At 29.8% G+C, this 19,644-nt stretch overlaps 1 protein-coding gene across 14 annotated transcripts in view; it reads right to left on the reverse strand.

The window, feature by feature from the left end:
* LOC143229017 (protein Obscurin-like) overlaps nt 1-19,644 on the reverse strand; it is a 207,836-nt gene that overhangs the window by 27,329 nt on the left and 160,863 nt on the right. For 13 of the 14 annotated variants that reach the window (XM_076460653.1, XM_076460652.1, XM_076460649.1 and 10 more), the window contains 19 exons: nt 19,268-19,464; nt 18,471-18,623; nt 17,418-17,656; nt 16,395-16,520; nt 15,355-15,530; nt 15,130-15,201; nt 14,464-14,628; nt 13,691-13,891; nt 12,875-13,005; nt 11,659-11,815; nt 10,460-10,741; nt 7,828-7,933; nt 7,470-7,670; nt 6,842-6,980; nt 5,309-5,481; nt 3,340-3,366; nt 2,291-2,443; nt 1,143-1,188; nt 538-618 (listed from right to left, as the gene is read on the reverse strand). In XM_076460653.1, coding sequence (XP_076316768.1) covers nt 538-618; nt 1,143-1,188; nt 2,291-2,443; nt 3,340-3,366; nt 5,309-5,481; nt 6,842-6,980; nt 7,470-7,670; nt 7,828-7,933; nt 10,460-10,741; nt 11,659-11,815; nt 12,875-13,005; nt 13,691-13,891; nt 14,464-14,628; nt 15,130-15,201; nt 15,355-15,530; nt 16,395-16,520; nt 17,418-17,656; nt 18,471-18,623; nt 19,268-19,464 — 2,825 coding nt within the window. Of the gene's footprint in view, nt 1-537; nt 619-1,142; nt 1,189-2,290; nt 2,444-3,339; nt 3,367-5,308; nt 5,482-6,052; nt 6,981-7,469; nt 7,671-7,827; nt 7,934-10,459; nt 10,742-11,658; nt 11,816-12,874; nt 13,006-13,690; nt 13,892-14,463; nt 14,629-15,129; nt 15,202-15,354; nt 15,531-16,394; nt 16,521-17,417; nt 17,657-18,470; nt 18,624-19,267; nt 19,465-19,644 lie in introns of all 14 variants that reach the window. The other variant, XR_013015605.1, reaches the window with a different exon arrangement.

A 19,644-nucleotide genomic window follows, 5' to 3' on the forward strand; every position in this document is an offset into this window, starting at 1 on the left:
TATATAATGTCAGAACTATAAGCATTTTGCAGTTCGTACAGTCCCTTACAGTATGTACTCATGTGTTATATTTCACTGAAACAAGAGCTTTATGTTTCAGTTACATACCAGAATAGCTATTAACGTTATAAAACATTCTCTCAGTCAAGACTACATCAGTACACCTAATTTATATGGTAAGAGAGACTTCAAACAATTTACAGAACTTTGTTCTTCATGCTGAACAAACCAGCTATTTATAAACACAACTTTCTACTGCTTCTCCATTATTATTCTCATTATTACAAATGGTTTCAAAGCCTGGAAATAGTTTTGGTTTTACAGTAAGTTAAACGTTTATGGCACATCTGATTAAGACTATTTTAAGACATTTTTCTGCCATGACAAATCAAATAGTCATTACCAAAATAGTAACTTAAACAATTGATATATAAGTGATAAGATTAAACTTTCTTTAAAATGTTAATTAAATAAAAGTCAATATTTCTTTTTTAAACTTTTTTAATTGTGCAAACATATGTGTAAATATTTATTTACCCAACTCTTCCACTTTTTGGCATAATCTCTCAAACTGTCCAAAATACTTAGCTCGTCTGCTTTTCCTGGAACTTCGGCAAACTAAAATAAAATATTAATAATTAAACTTTAATACTTAAAAAAAATTAATCTCTGTATAATAAAGTGAAATTCAAATTGTGAAAGTTATTGCACATTTCATGAATATCAAGTGTCTAAGATATTAACTTCAAGTGAAAAGTCTAGCCAGTATTGATATTTGAACTTTCTGTGGGGTTTTGAGTCCTTAATTCCCCATACAATAACCTAAGTTAACTTAAATATGTGAATAATGCTATGTTAGTGCACCAAAACCTTTGGTAGAAAAATAAATCTTTAACACTTTATTTAACCGGTTAACATTTCTAAAGAGCACATGGCAGTTTAATGTAGGTTATTCGTGCATTGGGCATAACTACATTATTCAAACTAACCTCACAAATACAAACCTGTGAACCAATCCAAAAGTTCATTATGTTTTCGACTTTTACTTAAAAGTACAAAATAAAAAAACTAAACCAAGTAATTATCAAGTATTACATTTTCATGATCCAAACTATAAATAAATTGAAGAATGCAATTCATACCTTCAACCAAGGATGTTCTAGAGCTGCTTTAACATCAAGTCTCCCTCTGCAGGAAACATAAAATGAGACAGAATTATTACTCATTAACTTGTGTTAAAGTATACATTATAATAATGATAAAACCTTGCAGTATATTAATAATTCTACTAGTTGACGACATATAGAAAGATACTAGATTCAGGAAAATTATATTTAACCCTTAAATTACCGACTTATTTTTAATACATACAGTGAGATCTATATATTACACTAAACTGGCAGTGTAAAGCAGCAGCCAAAATAGATTGGGTAAAAATACTTAATTTGTATGTCATGATACTCCAACAATAATTAATGGGATTAACTGCAGAACTGGGAGTATTTATGTGACTCATACTTTATTAGCAGCACTATAGTCAACAAAGTCATGGATCCTTTTGTAATTGAATTTTATAGTTCATAAAAGTGGATTAAAAAAGCCAATGATGTTCATATGAATCACACTGGTAATGTTATGATTAAAGTATAAAAGATAATAATAAAACCCAACAGTTCATTAGATAAGACCATTGGGACTGTTTCTTCTTAGATTCTCACAATAAGGTACATCTACAATTTAGATACAATGATAGCCATGAACTTACTAGTAACAGCTCCTGTTCAAATGCAAGAAGAAGTTAGTAAAGTTGATATAAATTTGATTTACAGCAGCTGAAAATCCAACAACACCACATAGAATTAAAATACTATAATTATAACACTAGAAAAATTCACAGGATAAGTTCTGAAACTAGAACCCATGAGCTGAAACACTTTCAGAAGACAGAACTTTCTTCTTCAGGCATTATACATTCCAAAGTAATTTCATCACTAACTATCTGAACCTTATTTTTGTATTTTAATTACATTCTTATAATTAGAAATAAATGAGGTAGCCTTTTGCCCAATATCTGTATATAATAGTAACTTGTTTTTCATGAAAAGATATTGTGTTACTCAAGATTGAATAATAAGTCATCTTGATAACTGTAAAATATCATTTTAAAGAAATATCTACAATAATTTTACTTTTAAAACCTAACTATAAAAAAGCATACAAAAGGCATTAAATGAAGGACTGTTGAGACACGAGAAGAAATAAAACAAAACTGAATATGTTTGGCACTTACTGTGGGTCATAAACCAATAGCTTGGAAATAAAGTCTTTTCCTTCATCAGTAACTTCAGCAAAACCATCCAAAAGAAAGCTGTATTTACCCTCTTGTACCTTATTCAGGGTTTCCCTGTCATCTTCTCCTAAGAATGGGGAGCAGCCACTCAACCTAACCATGTATGAATTATTAGCTTCAGTACTTACTGCTGCACATAAGATTAAATGAATCATAGTTCAATGCAATCTTGGTGGATACTATCTTCCTGAACCCATCTTCAGATAACAGAGTATAAATTAGTTCTTATGTCTAATTGAGATGGATTCCTATCTGCTATAAATACTTTCACATAAATTTAATTACTTGAAATAAATATATAGTTTAAAATGTTTCTGTTTTTAATACTATATAATAATCTAAAATACATAAGGATTTATTCAAAGATGCATATAATATGAATTCCCTTTAGTCTGGTTTAGAAATGAAATTATTTACTTTGCCAGTATAAAGTAAATGTTATCTGGTTTTAAAAACAGACCAGGTCCTCAGTTTGAATATTATAAGAGTCTGTTTGTTTAAACTTATGTAGATCCATACAAGTCTTCGAGTAATAAGACATCAAAAGATACTTAACTGTGGTTCATAAAGACTTAAATTTTGTATAAAAATGTGTAATGTTTTATGAGTATTAGCACTATATGATATTGAGCAATGGGAAGTAATAGAATTTGATAAGGCAGTTACAGTACTTCCTGTCTTGCAAGTGCTTTATAAACACTGAAGATTAATCTTACACATCCTGGGATAAATAAAGGAGATACACATATTATCACCAGTTACCACAGGTTAAATGATATTCCACAGAATAGTTTTAATACTTTAAAGAATATATATCAAAAATATATTTTAGTAAAGTCAGATTTTTCAAATATCTCTAAATAGTAGCAAAAAGTAGCTATTCCTTATTAGTGAAAATAATTTGGATAACAAAAATTCCATCATCTTTATTTTGAAACATATTTGAGCAGTTACTATAAAATAATTGAGATAAAAACTGTCATACTCACAGTAAATAAGTTATCACTCCTAAGCTCCTGTATAAGAATAAAAAAGAATGATGATTGAAAAGAATAAATTAAAATTCAATTTATCTAACTTTGATGAAACTGTATGTGTAAAACTAAAGCTTCCATAACACAAGTTGTTTGTTATTTACATTCTATCTTTATGATGATGTTAAACTTCTTATCTCCTTCCATCTTAGTATAGAGTTAAGCTGCAGTGGCACAAACTATGCTCAAACCATTTCCAGGCAGGTTAAAGGTCAAAGGTCATCACATTTGTTAACTTGTCTTCAGAATTTACTGAACTGCTATTTTATGAATTTTTGTCAATAAGTGTGGAACCAAACTGTAGTTTATAATTCAAATTATAGTATTATGCATCACTTAAATTCTTAATTCAGAAGTAAATATAAAAAACCCACCAAAACATCAATTTTTGTGTGTTGCATGGTATGTTAAACTATCAGTGATTCAACTTAGATGTTCTTAACGCTAAAATACCATGTCTATAGTTTCATACAAACTGAGAATTCATATTACTAATATTCACAAGCTAGAACATCAAATAAGAACCTCTGATCTTTTCTATTTGTTCAGATATTCATTAGCCCTACTAATCTATTTCCATTTTTGTAAAAACTCCATTATATACATTTACTTTTGAATATGACATGTGAATAACCAATGAAAAGCTAAAAATGTCATCCTAATGGCTTTTTTAGCTATTTTTAAGTATTATGACATCATCTCATTCTTTCAAAATAAGCTTTCAAGGAAAAAGTTAGTCTTTAGTGTGCTCAAAATTTTATATTTCTTTAAACTGAAAAACAGCTTAGTTACTAAGCTTGATAAATTGTAGTGAAATTCTATGGTATCAATATTGTAATATATTACTGTTTTGCTTATTCAACTAAAAAAATTAATTTTTTTCATATCCTCCATGTACAAGCAGCAACCAAGTACACAGTCTATGGCTAGACGAAATAAATGTTTGCTATAATTCTTTATTTACTGTTACATATTTTAAGATAAATAAGTTTAACAATATGTTTCTAAATACTACTAATCCATATACATATATAATTTATAATAACTGAAATGTAACTGTATTTTACAAAATACTAGTCCACTAAAACACAGCCAAGAGAAGCTACTTTGTAAAGACTAAAGGTCAGTTTTATATTATTAGGTATGGTAACATAAGTATACATGTGCCTTGTCATTGCAACTTCTTTATTGTAAGTCAGGCATGGTTGAAAGATAAATATAATAAAAATAAACAAATATATATATATGTATAATATAAATAGTTATGATTTTGTGTTATAATTTGTAGTAATTCAAGAATGAAAAAAAATGCATAATTTATATTTCCTAATTTTTATGGTGGTTACAAGATTAGTCATATCAACCAAACCTGTACAGCCATTCATTAGTGAAAATTAACAGATAAACTATAAAATATGAAAGGTTTGACAACTATCTGGATGTTATAAAAATTTTGCATGTGAAATTTGAAAATTTTCTGATGCTTAAGATGAAACTTACTTTACACGTTGGACAGACAGCATGGGACAAAAAAGGTACGAGAAAACACTGGCTAACAAACCTTACGACTTAATATTAAAACATTTATCTTGCATATGAAAAAACTGTAATGTTTACCAATAATCGGCCAAATTTTGTGAACGTATGCTTACTAATTTAACAGTTAAAGCATGAAAACTATAACAAGTACAAAATGGTTATGAGGTCAGTTCCAGGGACCAAGCCTGTGCTAAAAGAGGTAAAGTACTCTGTAACGACGTAAAGTACATATACATATGAAAATCAATACACTGCCATAATAATCAAGAATGTAATCCAGGTTTGAAAAGAAGTTGCTTATAATACTGGTTGTTTGGATTGATAATTCAAATATTGAGCCTAATGAGGAAAGTACAAATATTTTTACAGAAGAATTACAACTCACCACATATCTGCAGCTACAGAGACAGGTTTCTTTGCCACTATCTCAGGGGCTACAAACTCAGGGTGGCCATACTCTACATAACGGTCTCTACCTCGATGCAGATATCTAGCCAGTCCAAAGTCTCCAATCTTGATGACATCACTGTTTACACGAGTCACTAATAAATCACCAATCTATTGGAAAAATAATTAAGATAGCTGCTATAGATTTTTCCAACTGCAAAAAGAAATTAAACATCCTTAAAATCTCTAAGAAGAAAATTCAACATTATGAACAGACTAAATAATGAGGTATGTTTGCTGTTTTTTTCTTGCATTGTTTCCTTCAACTCCACAACTAAGACAGTCAAGTAGAATAGGGATAATAAACCATGCACAAAAACAGACTTCAACATCTAACTTGTCAGTTATAATATTTTCAAGATATGAAAAAAATACAATGTTCAATACCAAACTTGTTAGTTATAGTTCTATTATGACATGAAGAAACATAGATTTCAACACCAAATTTGTTAATTACAGTTCTACTCAAACATGCAAAAATACAGACTTAAACATTCAAACTTGTTAGTTATAATCCAGTAAGCATATAATAAGAACAATACTGACACACAAAAATACAGTTCCCAAAATTTAAAAACTATAATAAAACTACTTGCAGAGATAGCCTTATCCAATAAAAGCTAACTTGATATCAAATTTACCAGAAATAAAATTAAAAAAAAAACAGACATAAGCAACTGACCTATTAACAGGATTTGATGAAACCCTATTCTACTTGATTATCTTAGCTATGGAGTTGAAGGAGACAATGCAAGAAAAAAACAAAAATAAACCTCATTATTTAGTCTGTTCATAATGTTAACCTCAATCAAACCACCTTATTAGCACTATGCATGATTCCAAGAAGGAAAAACAAACACACAAATTGTTAACTATGCTCTTATATAAGCATAGCATATAAAGATAATGAGACATTTTATAGGATAAAACCTTCACTCTCCTTTTACATTCAAGTTGTAACTATATAAATATATTTTGAGATTAATTTAACAATGAAGGATTTAAGCACCCAACACAAAATACAAATAACTGTAACATTTGACTGATTCATATTAGTAGTTTACACATTTTAAAGACTGAAATGCATTAATCTAACAAACAAATTTTGGTTGCATTTCTTTAATATTTCCACAAGAATAATTACAATAAAAGAAAACTTTCTTCATTACTTATTATTTCACCTTACAGATTCATCAAAAGTTTACTGTAAGGTATGTTATCAAGTAACAAGTGGGTTTCTTGTTGTGAAATAATAAACAAACGTTTTTCACAAAACATCACAGTTTAATAGCATTCTGGGAAACTATGAATACAAACTTTTGATTACAATAAATTTGGGGCACAGGACGTGCACAGATTTATCCACTTTTCAGCTAACTACATTATTATGTAACAGTAATAAAAAATATTCTATGCATAAATTTAAAAATTACTCCGAGCATTTTAAATTCCAAAGAGTTAAATTACGTACAGTAAGACCAAGATGGCCAATGTTTTTGCTGTGCATATGCTCTAGGCCTTCTAAGACCTGCTTAATATAAAAAGCAACCTCGCTTTCTGTTAGCATTGTCCGTTGTATAATGTTGTTAAGCAGTTCACCTCCCCCACATCTTTGTCCAAAGTTAAGGGAGAATCTGATATAACAGTACTGTTTCTACCAACACACATATACTATCTTTCTAGATATTACTTATATTTTATTCAAACTGACGTGTCAGGCTGTTGCATGTGAAATGTTGGAGTCTTAAAGAAAAATGTGAAACAACCACATCTCTTTGTTGTTTAATTTATTTAATCAAAATAAGCTCTTTTAAACTCAATACACTTCTGTGAACGAGTTGTTTATAAATGCCATCTTTAAAGAACTGGATGTCCTTTGATGTAATGATTTTGTGATTCAATTACTTTTCCATGACTATTACTTAAATATTAGACTTATATGATCTAGTATAAAACTCCCTTGCTTTTCCTTGACCTGGAAATGTTTTGCCTCTCACCATCTAGAAACTTGAACATGTTGTTTACAAGTTCATGTAGCTTTATTACAACAGCCTATACAAACCATTCACACTAAAAAAAACATTACAGTTAAAGGATACAGATCAGTAACAAGGGTGAGTGAAGACTTGGTTTCAAAGGCATCCCACAGTCGCACCAAGCGATGATGAGACAACTGATTCATAATGTCCATTTCAGCATTCATGAAATCTCTCAGTACTCCAGTACCATGCATCATCTTTGCAGCATAGCTTCTCCCTGATGTTCTTTCCACAGCATGGTAAACAATACCTTGGGTTCCTCTAAGAAAACATACAAGATATTCTTGTGATATATTTCACAAAATCTTACACTGTGCTCAAACATATCACACAAAAGCTTATTCGTCAGAAATACACAAGTGAAAAGTTAATTTTACACAAGACTTGAACTGTTTATCCCTATTTACAAGGAGCTTACCTGCCAAGCTCATCACCTATGTCATACAAGCCTTCAAACAAATCAGTCTTTGGTTTCACTATATGAGGGTAACTGTATGTCCAGAGTGAATACTCTTTTTCAGATTCTATAGCAAAAATTAAAATCAAAGTTGTAAATATTTTATTAACAACAAACAATTCTTATAGTTAAACTAGTAAGTAAATTTCTAGCATGAGCCAGCTATCAATACATTATTTCCTATTCTATATTTCATGTTTTTTCTACACTAAAATAAGTAAAAATGTCTCTCATTTTACTCTACCAGTACTACAATAGTTGAACTAAACAATTTTATTTGCATCAATACAAATCAATGTACATAATTTCTAACCAGTCTTTGGACTGGTACTTTATAAGTTATGTTATAATCCTAAAAAAAAATTTAATATCTATAAGCTAGAATACTTTTATTCTACTCTACAGCATGAATATTTTGCCATAATTGGCAAAGGTAGAAAACACTTTTCAATGTTGCTAGACAAAAAAATCACATCAATACTGTCCAGTTGTCAAAAGAAGATGCCACGTATACATGATGTCATAGCAGAACTTTGTACATCACAATTTGTTTACAACCTAGTGAAAAAACACTGCTTCATTCAGTCATTACTCATCCATACATCCACATTAACTTTACGGGTTTGAGAATATCACTATTTACAAGACAGTTAGGTATATGATTTGATATTACAGTTAATAACAGATAATAAGTTTTATAAGACTGTGGCTCTTTTGTGCACATCACAAAATGTTATAAAGTTATGTTCAAAATTCAATTAAGCAATTTTATTACAAATATATGTTAATAAGATTAACACCAAAGTGTAGTTTATAATTCAGTTTTTTATATTATCTAACCTTTAAATTGATAGTTTCAAAATAAAATAATTGAAAGCATTCAGTCTTCACTCTGTATGTTACATAATGCGTCTCCATTTATACATGTTAAAATTAAAGCAACTACAATGCCTGACTTATCATAGACAACATTTATAAATAATCTTAAGGTTAACTTTACAGGCTTAATGTTCCTTGTAGTGAGAAATAAAAGAAAATTTTCAACCAATGACAGAAGCCCTACATATCCATATTTAACTTGCATGACAATTTTCAAAGCAATCTGTTTTTAGTATATTCACATGTATATATCCAATACAAAGAGCTTATTACTTAAATTCCAAGTTTTCAATGGTCCTTTTGAAATTGGTACCAACAGACAGTCATTACTCTAGTGGATAATTTTATTAGGTATGCATTACTATGCAAGTCAATACTCATACCATTTAATGATTTATACTTTAAAATTCATGTATGAAAAGTAAATTAATTTTGTGTCAATAGGTATTTGAGTTTTAGGTAGTTATGATTGCACAGGTCCATAGTTGCACAAGGAAATGCGCAACTGTAAGAAAATCTGCTGATGTGTCATCCTTCAGACATTAAAAAATAGAAATTTTGTAAAACCACATAACAAAACTGTAGAACTAAAAAGAGAAATTCTGAAAATAATGAAACTGAAAATATGGAGACAAACAATTCATTCAAACAAGAAAAATATATTGTTCATCTTATTTTGTCATGTTCAAAATTTCAAGTCATCATTCATTGACGTTTCTACATTTAACATAAAAGTAAAGAAAATAATACATAAAATATACATTTTCATCCTAAAAAACTTTTAATATTCATTTAAGAGGTTCTAAGGATTAAAGAAGTTAAATATAAAAACTGTAAAATAAAAAGTAGTTTTATTCCTAGTACAAATATTATATTGTACTCAGATTGGCTTAGTAGAAACTTCAAAAATTCACACACAAATTTTCACTATACATATATTATTATGAATTCTGATATTCTTTTCTATGGCAGGCTTGTAATGTTTATTAAAAGCATGCCAAATTTTGAGAAGACATACTTTTTAATATTCAGAGTTCTAGTGTGTAAAGCATCATACTTTTAAGTGTGTGAAAAACAACAGACTTGTACTTGGAAAGTTAGGCAGCAGAACTTCACAAATTATATTTTGCAGCACAATTAAACCTCAATGATTCATTTAGGTATAATTTACAAACATTGGAAACAGACAAATTTTGTGCTAAAGTTAGATATGTGCAACCTTTAGATATGAACACATGACAATGAATGGTTATATTTTGAAAGTTAAACAATTTCTATACCTTACTGATTTAATATTGATTATCAAAATCAGATGTTCAATGAAATTCTAAATTTTAAGATTTACATTTAGGTCCAAGAATTTAGGCTAATATACTATATAAAGGTAATAATTAACCAGATTTTAGTCAAACTGAAAACAAAAGTGAGGAGTAGAATAAAATGATTACTGACTAGTAATTTTGGGTAGCAAATCATTTGTTGCCCTTAAAACCAGTCAATAATTGTTCAATGTGTCAATGCATGTGTGTGTGTATATATATATATGTCAGATATTATACAAAAATGTTATTCTTAACAACTATCCACTGTAATAAAGTTTAGGGTATTTATTGTATTTAATAATAAATTCATTGAAGTAAAAAATAAGGTATATCAGTTTATGCAGTGTAAAAGTGTGATGCTATAAAATCACATTTAATTAATTTTGACTCACCTTCAACATTTAACATGGCTGAACTTGTGGCAGAGCCAGCAACATTAGATGCTGTCACTGAATACAAGCCAGAATCTTTCAAGATAGAGTCAGACAGAGTCAAGAAACACCTATCAGGTTTTTCCCAAGTGATCTTGATTCTGCTGGATTCATAAAGAGGATTCCAGTCTTTGAACCATTTTATCTTTGGATAGGGAATTCCAGAAACGCAACATTCCAGTTGGCCTCCTTTACGTATCAGTACAGTTGTTTCATCTAGTCGTTTAGTAAAAGTTGGCAACTCTGATAATATAATAAAAAAAAAAAAAGAATCACTACTTCTTAAATGCTTTCTCAGAATATAAGAGTCAATATTAATTACATTTTAAACTTTCTGGTACTTGATATTTTCTTTTAAGATACCATATACTCTTTAAATGTCAAAAAACACCACAATTTATTTTGAATTATTTTTCATAGCTTTCCTTGGTTGAGACTAATTCTTCACATCTCATCAAAGTCTGGACCTATTTTCAGGAGTATTCAGCCATGTTTTGTGAAGTTATCAGGAACATAACACATTTTTTTCATATTACTTTATTTTTATAATATGCAAATTAGGCACAGTGGTAATGTTATGCAACATACGTCAAAACGTGTTTGTACCTATTTCAATGTGTACATAGAGTACAAAAACGTTTTTTTTTGTAAAAAAGACTAAAACCTCAATAACATTAAGTAAAGATATATGCCACTTTAACTTGCTTCTTACAAACCAATGATTTTCATATTCTACTCTTAATACTTACATGCATTTTATGCTAGCCTAACTAGCACTTACAACAAATATTTACCAACCTATAGTAATAATCCTGGTAATTTTTTATCACAATACTTTAAAATTTTAAACTTAATGAATAAATGTTAACAACCCACATCAAAGACATTGTTTCTACTACCTTCTGGTGTCAAAGATCCACTTAATGAAGATATTTTATAAGTAAACATATATAAAAAAAAACAAAAAACAAAAAACACAACAAATTTGCAACAAAATTTTACTTTAATTACCACGAAGTTATCTTGGTAATCTTTTATTTAGTTTTATCTTATCATCAACATAGAAGCTGTTACTCATCACCAAGTCACCACAGTTTTTGTCACGATATAATAAACAAAACACAAACTAAAGCTTATAAGAAGTTAGAGATAACACAAACCTGCAAGCAGAAGCTTTATTTTCTGGCTAGCTTCTCCATGCTGATTTACAGCATGGCATATATATGTCCCCACATCATTTTGTGTCATGCGAGTTATGAACAAACAAAGCTGTCCATTCCTGTCTTGGAGGTAGTCATATTTCCCAGGTAATTCTATCTATAAGAACCATTTTTCTTTAATGTTAATAATGCTAATACCCAAGACTTTTGAATTACTTTTCTTAGAAGTAATCTGACTTGTGTCTATTTTGGAAATCAAAATATATGTGTAATTTACTGTTGACATTAAAGTAACATATATAAGAATAATACGAATTTATGAAAAATTACAATGATTGTTGATTTTAAAGCATTTTTCTCATTTACCATGTTCACTATAATAACACTTAAGTCACATGAAACAAATATACATAAGGTTCATACAATTGTAATCGTTTTTTACACTATTATACTTTTATGTTTAGCTCTTACATATAAGCTATGTAATATACTCAACAGATGATCCAACTAGAAACCAGTTCAGTTTCAGATTTTATGTTGAGATGTTACAACTGATTTCAATTAATAGCTTTACCAAGTTAAAGTATGATATAAGTTATCTCTCAACATATATATATATGTTACAAAATGTTGCCTAAAATGTGCTGCAAGAAATAAATTTTTAATACTGATGCATTTAAATTCAATTTGAAAAATCATGCAGCTATGAAGTAAAAATATTCCTATAATTTTGCAATTGCAAATTAAATATTTTGGTATTCAAAATAATAAATCACATCTTTACTTTATTTCAATCAAAATCATAATAAAATAATAGTTTGTTTTCTGAATTTTGCACTAAGCTATACGAGGGCTATCTGCACTAGATGTCCCTAATTTATCAATGTAAGATTAGAGGGAAGGCAGCTAACCATCACCACCCATTGCCAACACTTGGGATATTCTTTTACCAACAAATAGTGGGATTAACTGTCACATTATAATGCCTCCATGGCTGAAAGGGTGAGCATGTTTGGCGTAATGAGGATTCGACTACGCGACCCTCAGATTACGAGTCAAGTGACTTAACCACCTGGCTATGCCATGCCAAACTAACAAAAATTAGAGGTGGTCCAAGAAGAAGGGCTAGGTATATAGTGAAAAAAGCAACAGAAAAATTAGTATATTATTATTTATATTACCTAACCTCTGCTTAACTTAAAATTTCTAAACCTACCTTTTGACCATTAAAATGCCATGTAATCTTAGGCTCAGGATAGCCATAGACCCAAAACTCAATGGTGACTGGGTGACCTCGAATTCCATACATTGTCTCGTCTTCTCGGCGTATGAACCTTGGTGGTGCAGCTAAATAAAAAAAACCCAACAACAACTTATTCATTAAAATAGTCATAAGCAAGAAAAAATACTGATATGGCTTCTATATGTGAATACATTTGCTAGTGAAACATAAAAGGGCATAAACTCAAGCTCTGTGTAATCAAACAGGTAGATATCTTTTGAATTTCTTTTAATAGTTAAAATGTTATTTATTAGATATTATAATATAATGACATAATTTAATAAGGTTTTGCTAAATCAGTTTATACACATAAAAGTTGTTAAATAAAATTACTTGACTAATATCAGTTATTATAATTAGAAAATGAAATATAAAGTTGAATACTTCATCATTCTGAAAATAAGAGTCTAACAAGTGATAAATGTTACTGGAACTCCATTTTAATTCACAACATCCTTTAACAAACATCAGATTTGGTTGCAAATAATTTTAAAAGGTAACAAAGCCTTTAAGCTGTTTTGACATGTGAGTGAAGAAAACATAGACACAAATGTGAAAAACACAAATCAATTTTTATGTGGTTTTTAATAATAAAATCTAAAATTTTGAGCCCTTGTATCTTGCTGAAAGCAAAGTATTAAAGGAAAAAACAATTGTTTCCTGCCATTAAAACTTATACAACTATAGAATTGTATGGTTTTGTATTTTAATTTCTGGATATCAATGGATCTAGTTTTATATAATTCTTACAATGTTTTTCCAGAGGTGGATGTTCTATTTCATAATCCTTTGGTTTATATTCACCAGGGGCAGGTGGTTCAAGCTTACTACGATATGCAGTAGTATACGGTGAAGGATCACTAGTTCCATACTTGTTTTCAACTCTTACTCTAAATCGGTAGTCCTTTTTAGGCTCCAGACCTCTTATATCACACATAGAATCTTTGATACCTAGCAATCATATCTTAAGTCAATACAACTATATACACAGAGTCTTTCAATCCCACACACACAAAATATTAAGAGTGTACATTTATTCACTTCTTTGTTTTGTGAGCATCATTTTAAATCTTCATGAAAAATTTCATGTTTCTAAAAATTTGAGCAAAAACAAATATCATTGATCACAAATGGTTTTATTTCGTGTAATTATCTATCTTAACTGAATACCCATTATTACAGCCTTTGAAAATTAGAAAATGAAAAAAACTTATGCCAAGTATTAATACTTGCAGTGAAAATAGTAGTAGAATAGGACATTTAAAGCATAGATATTTAACTTAACAAACAGATTGAGTAAAATCATTACATTTTACCCACATTGTTATAAAAGATATTCAACTATTTTAAAAATAGAAGATAGCAACATCATGTGATATATATATATATAAAATTTAAATCCATTAAAAGTTGTTACTTTTCTACTTCAAGCAGCCATCATATTTAATTCCACATTTAATAGATTCTCTCTCTAAACCAGACCATTAAGCTTTTATTCACTGTACAAAGGTGATTTCAACTACCTGATCTGTAAAGAGACCAGTCTCCATCTGGAAGTCTACAAAACTCTACAGAATATGTGACTGGAACTCGAGGCATAACAGGGATAGATGGATTCCATCTTAATGTCAAGGAATTATCTGTCATCCTTGTTATACGTGGTACATCTGGAAGCGGACCTGGAGGACCTATACATGTGCATAAAAAAACTTGGTACAAAATTCAAATATATCATAAACTAGATATATCTGCAGGAAATTTATGAAAGTAAACCAGTTTATTATGTATGTCATTGAAACCATCTCCAGCAAGTTTCATAAAGTACATATCTGGTATCACTATTACATAATACATGGTGGAAATTACAGATGTTCAATCACAATTAAAGATGTCTCTACAAATTATGTACAGCAACACGATTAAGACAAGTGTTATTAATATCATAAACATGATTTTGTCTATCTGTTTGATTGGTATTTTATCGGTTGATCTAACAATGCTAATGGCAAGAGCTCATGTAATACTGAGGATGAGATTCTCTGAAACATGGATAAACCTTAGGAATAGACTGCCCTAACAAATAGCAAATAAAATATTTCAGTGTGCTACTATTATTAGGTATTGATAAAGAAACATTTTATTACTATAATGCTTAACCTCCTAGTTATTTTAAAACAAGATTTATCCACCTGATTTTAAAGCCCTCTCACGTTCAGCTGCCTCCTCACCACATGGATGGGGAACTGGACTGTCTTGAATGTCTGAAAAAAAAAGTTTTTTTGAAGAATGGCATTTGTGTGTGTCTGTGTATATATATATATATATATATATGTAAATGTCATTTGTAGTGTTTTGCTAATGTAAGTTGGCAACACAATAACTCAATACAGTATGAAAAGAACATTTGACCTTACCTTCTATAAACAGCTTGGCAGTACAGGTATCACTTCCGTATGGGTTAGAAATGGAGAGACGATATTCTCCGACATCTTCAGGCTGAACACAATGAATGATTAACCGTACAATGCCATTTCTTTCCTCTTCCATCTCAAAATGTGCACCAGGTTCCAGCTGCTCACCATTCTTGAACCTGAAATTAAAGTTACTGAGCATTATAAACTATTGCAGGAACAACACAAGAATAATTCAGAATTTCACAAGTGGGACTCATATTAATAAACAAACTAATTTATTATGGTGTACATTTCTGACTTGTATGTCAATGATTGTAATATTGTACAAAAATCTCTGTTCATTAATAGTTAATGCAGTTGAGAAATTTGTTATATATGTTGTAACCTATACATTGTAGAGACTGGTAAACATTTATATCAACAACTGAAAAAACCTAAAGATGTAGCCAGACTATTAAAAATGAATAGTTCATCCACAGCAGAGCATGCTGTTCTTACTAACCATCAGATCAAATCCACTTCATTCAACTCAATTTTCACTGTTATAAACCAGTTAAAGTTAAATGTAAAAGTCCCAAAATGTTGTCAAGATTAAAATCCCTTTGAGGTGGACTATACTGTATGCAGTAAAGTTGTGAAATATTTATTAATTTAAAATAATTAAAACCTGCTAATATCAGACCTCCCAAACTTATGAATGTGAATAAAAACCTCTGAAAACGTATTCACTTTCTTCCTAATATTAATATTTGTGCTCAGAGTCAGCAAATACTAAAACCCAAATACACAAAGTAATAAGTTTGTGAACAATGACAAGCATTAAGCCCAATATTTGTGACAAAAATCACATCCGACTGTAGTTACTGTTTTTTCAGTGTTTACCATCTTACAGTTTCAAAACCATGGAAATAATCTACAATGTCTCCCCTAATATATTTTAGTCTAATACAAGACACAAAAATATTTTTTAAATTCTTATTTCATGATGACAGAAAACCATTAAAAAAGATGTGATCTCTTGTTTACAAATTAAAATATACCATTTAATTGTTGGTTTGGGAACCCCAGTAACACAAGCTGTAAACCTGGTAGTTTTTCCTTGCATTATTCCACAGTCTCTGACCTTCTTCAAAAACATAGGTGCCTCTCCCTTTGGTGCCTTGTCACTAAAATGCACAAAAAAAATGCTTTGTTGCTCCTTATCATAGCCTTAAGAGATTTTATTGAACCAACAAAGTCTTATAAACCTTACAAAAAACTCTTCTTATGAAAAGAGCCATGGTTTTACAAATAAAGAAAATAACTCGAAGCTATAGGGAATATTTCACGTTGTTTCAATTGTTCGATATTATTATTTTTTCACTATAATTAATTTTGTTTGATAAACTTTACAATGTTCGGCAAGACAAAAATAATAACAAGGGTCTTGATTTTTAAGCTTCTATCATTCTTAAGCATTTTATAACTTTAGAATTCTGAAATTTTATTGCTATATCCAAAGCTAGTTAAAACAAAATGCATATATTGTGTAATTTTTTTTTAACATAACCGTGATACCCACATACCCTTCCTTGTAAATTTATAACAATCCTTGTTTTAACTTTACTATGGATAATATGAAAATTACACAACTATACAAGTAATTATCATCCATGTGAGACACAGGAAACATCAGTTACCATAAGGCAAAGGTGGCAGTTGTCCCCCAAGGCTCTGACTTTCTCTCCAGTACTATATATGATATAATACACTCATACGTACAATTGCTGACATTTTCTTCACTTATGAATAAAAGAAGTATAGTACAGAAATTATTCTATATATTGAGTTGACACAACTTCAACCCTTTCCCATCCCTGTCCACAAATTTTTCTAAAATCATGCCACTATATATAATGTACAATGAATATTTACAAGCTATGTATAAATCATACTTCAAAATTGTCCTTGCTTTAAGAAATTTACTTTGATTTACATGAAACCTTGAATCTCTTCATACCACTTAAACAGACCAAACCATTGACATCAAATACAACTATAAAAGAGGGTCGTCATAAATGTACCTGACTTTGATCTCTGCCGAACAATGACCCTCACCAACTGAGTTCTTGGCCCTACATTCATATTGCCCACTATCTTTTATACGTGGTCGAAATAAGGTCAAAGTGCAGAGATCTCCTTCACGAGACATACAGTACTTCAGACCTGGTTCAATCAAACTACCATTAAAATACCAATCAATTTCTGGTGTAGGGTCTCCTGTTACTCGGCACATCAATCTTGCCAGTTCATCAGCAGGAACCTGCCCACATCCAAATACAAAACAAACTCATTATTTTGATATCTTACAGAAACATTTAGTCATATTTATTGATACATTGGATAATGTAATAACTTGTAACCAAAGTTTCTAGGTATTTGTAACAATTCATAGTTTGGAAAAACAAATTTCTTAGCAAAGTATTAAATATTTTTACATATAAAGAGTCATATTAAGCTTCTATAGCCTCCTCTCAATGAAGTAAATGTTACAACCTAAATTAAATGAAATTAAATGAAGCTTTTTTATTATGTTTCTCAAACAAATCCTTTTTTTTCAGACACTGAACTGAAACTAATTCATGTTCGTGGCTATCCTATAATAGTTTTTATTAGGTTTTTAGTGAGGCCAAATACTTAAGATATTTAATTGTAAAGTAATTAAGGAGAAATCCAAGACAAATATTACTTTATATTTTTTCACAACCATTACTTCATACTAGATGTGACTTGTTGATTGGCATATTCAAAACTGTAATAAAACATACTCAATCTTCTGAATCTATTATTAACAAGTAATCCTATAACAGCTTGTTAACTATTCTAACTTCCTTCAGAGGATACCAAACAGCAATTATCGACAACAGTAAAGCACAAATAATATATAAATATATTATTGTCAGATATGATGAATTTACAGAACAGACTTTGATAAAGGTCAACCTAATAACTAGGCTATTAAATTAAACATAAGTCCTACTGCAGCAATACATTTTGCAAAATTCTTTTATACAAATTGTTCTTGTTTTTTGACAAGAGAATAAATCTTAAAACAAATAAGATACATATATATTTACATCAAGATCTGCAAGTTGCTGGATAAATTTTGGTGCCAAAAGAGCAGAAACTTTTGCTCGTCCTCTCGAGCGTGCCTCTCCTGAAGGATTTATCAAATGACACTCATAAATTCCTGCATGTTGAGGATTTGATTTCTTAATTTCCAATACAGCCTATAAAAAAGACAAATAAGTAATTATCAGTTAAACCATTTGGTAATTTTACTCATTTTACATAAAGGATTGTCTGTGTTATGTCCACTATGTGATCTTACCATAAGAAGCCTACAAAACTTACCACTGTTAGTTTTACTTAAGTGTACAAGATTTTTTATTCACACATATAAGAAGGAAAAATGGATTTTATTTAAAAAGTTCTTTATATAAACAAAACTAGGTCTCCCAGTACATTTTAAGAAAACAAACAGACTAAAGCAGTCTGCTATAATACAAAAATATCTTTATAGACTCACTGGCTCTATAAAATATAGCCTTTTGTAGGTTTTATACCTAACTTATATGTCAAATAATCAATTTGAAATTGAAATTCTTCCAGGCAGTATTATAGTAAATTACTCTTTGAGACCTTGGGCATGGTCAAATTCATCACTGAAAAGCTTGCCACAAAATTATAATTGGATCTCAAATCGGTCAAGAGATGAAGAAGTTATGAGCTAGAAGTTTGTATTTGAAAAAACAACAACTCAGAGAGCCACTATGCCACAGTTATAAATTCTAAGCAAATTGTAAATGGTATGAAAACTTTATAATATTCACTTCAATAACTGATTTTCCACATACTATTAAATTCAACTTGCCTTCTTTCCATCAAACATTTTGTGAACATTGTCTGATGCCAGAAGGGGTTGTTCATGCAAGTACCATCTCACTTCAGGTATTGGATTTCCTGACACAGTAGTTTCAAACCTGAGTTGTTCACCTTCCTTCACAGACAAGTCTCCAAGTGGAGACAGAAATACAGGTTCTGACTGTGGCTCCTCTGCTTTCTCTCGTCCTGTCAAAGAGCAGAAAAACATTAGTGTGTGCAAGCCAATACCAGTATAGAAGTTATTTTACATTAAAAGTAAAAAACAAAAATTACATTTGGGGGTATGTATGTGTGTGTACAATTCCTATATAGGCTGAACTAACACTGTATTCCTAAGCCCTTTATTACTGGTTGGTTGGTTTATTT

Source organism: Tachypleus tridentatus, chromosome 10 (genome assembly GCF_004210375.1).
Source record: "Tachypleus tridentatus isolate NWPU-2018 chromosome 10, ASM421037v1, whole genome shotgun sequence".
NCBI lineage: Eukaryota > Metazoa > Arthropoda > Merostomata > Xiphosura > Limulidae > Tachypleus > Tachypleus tridentatus.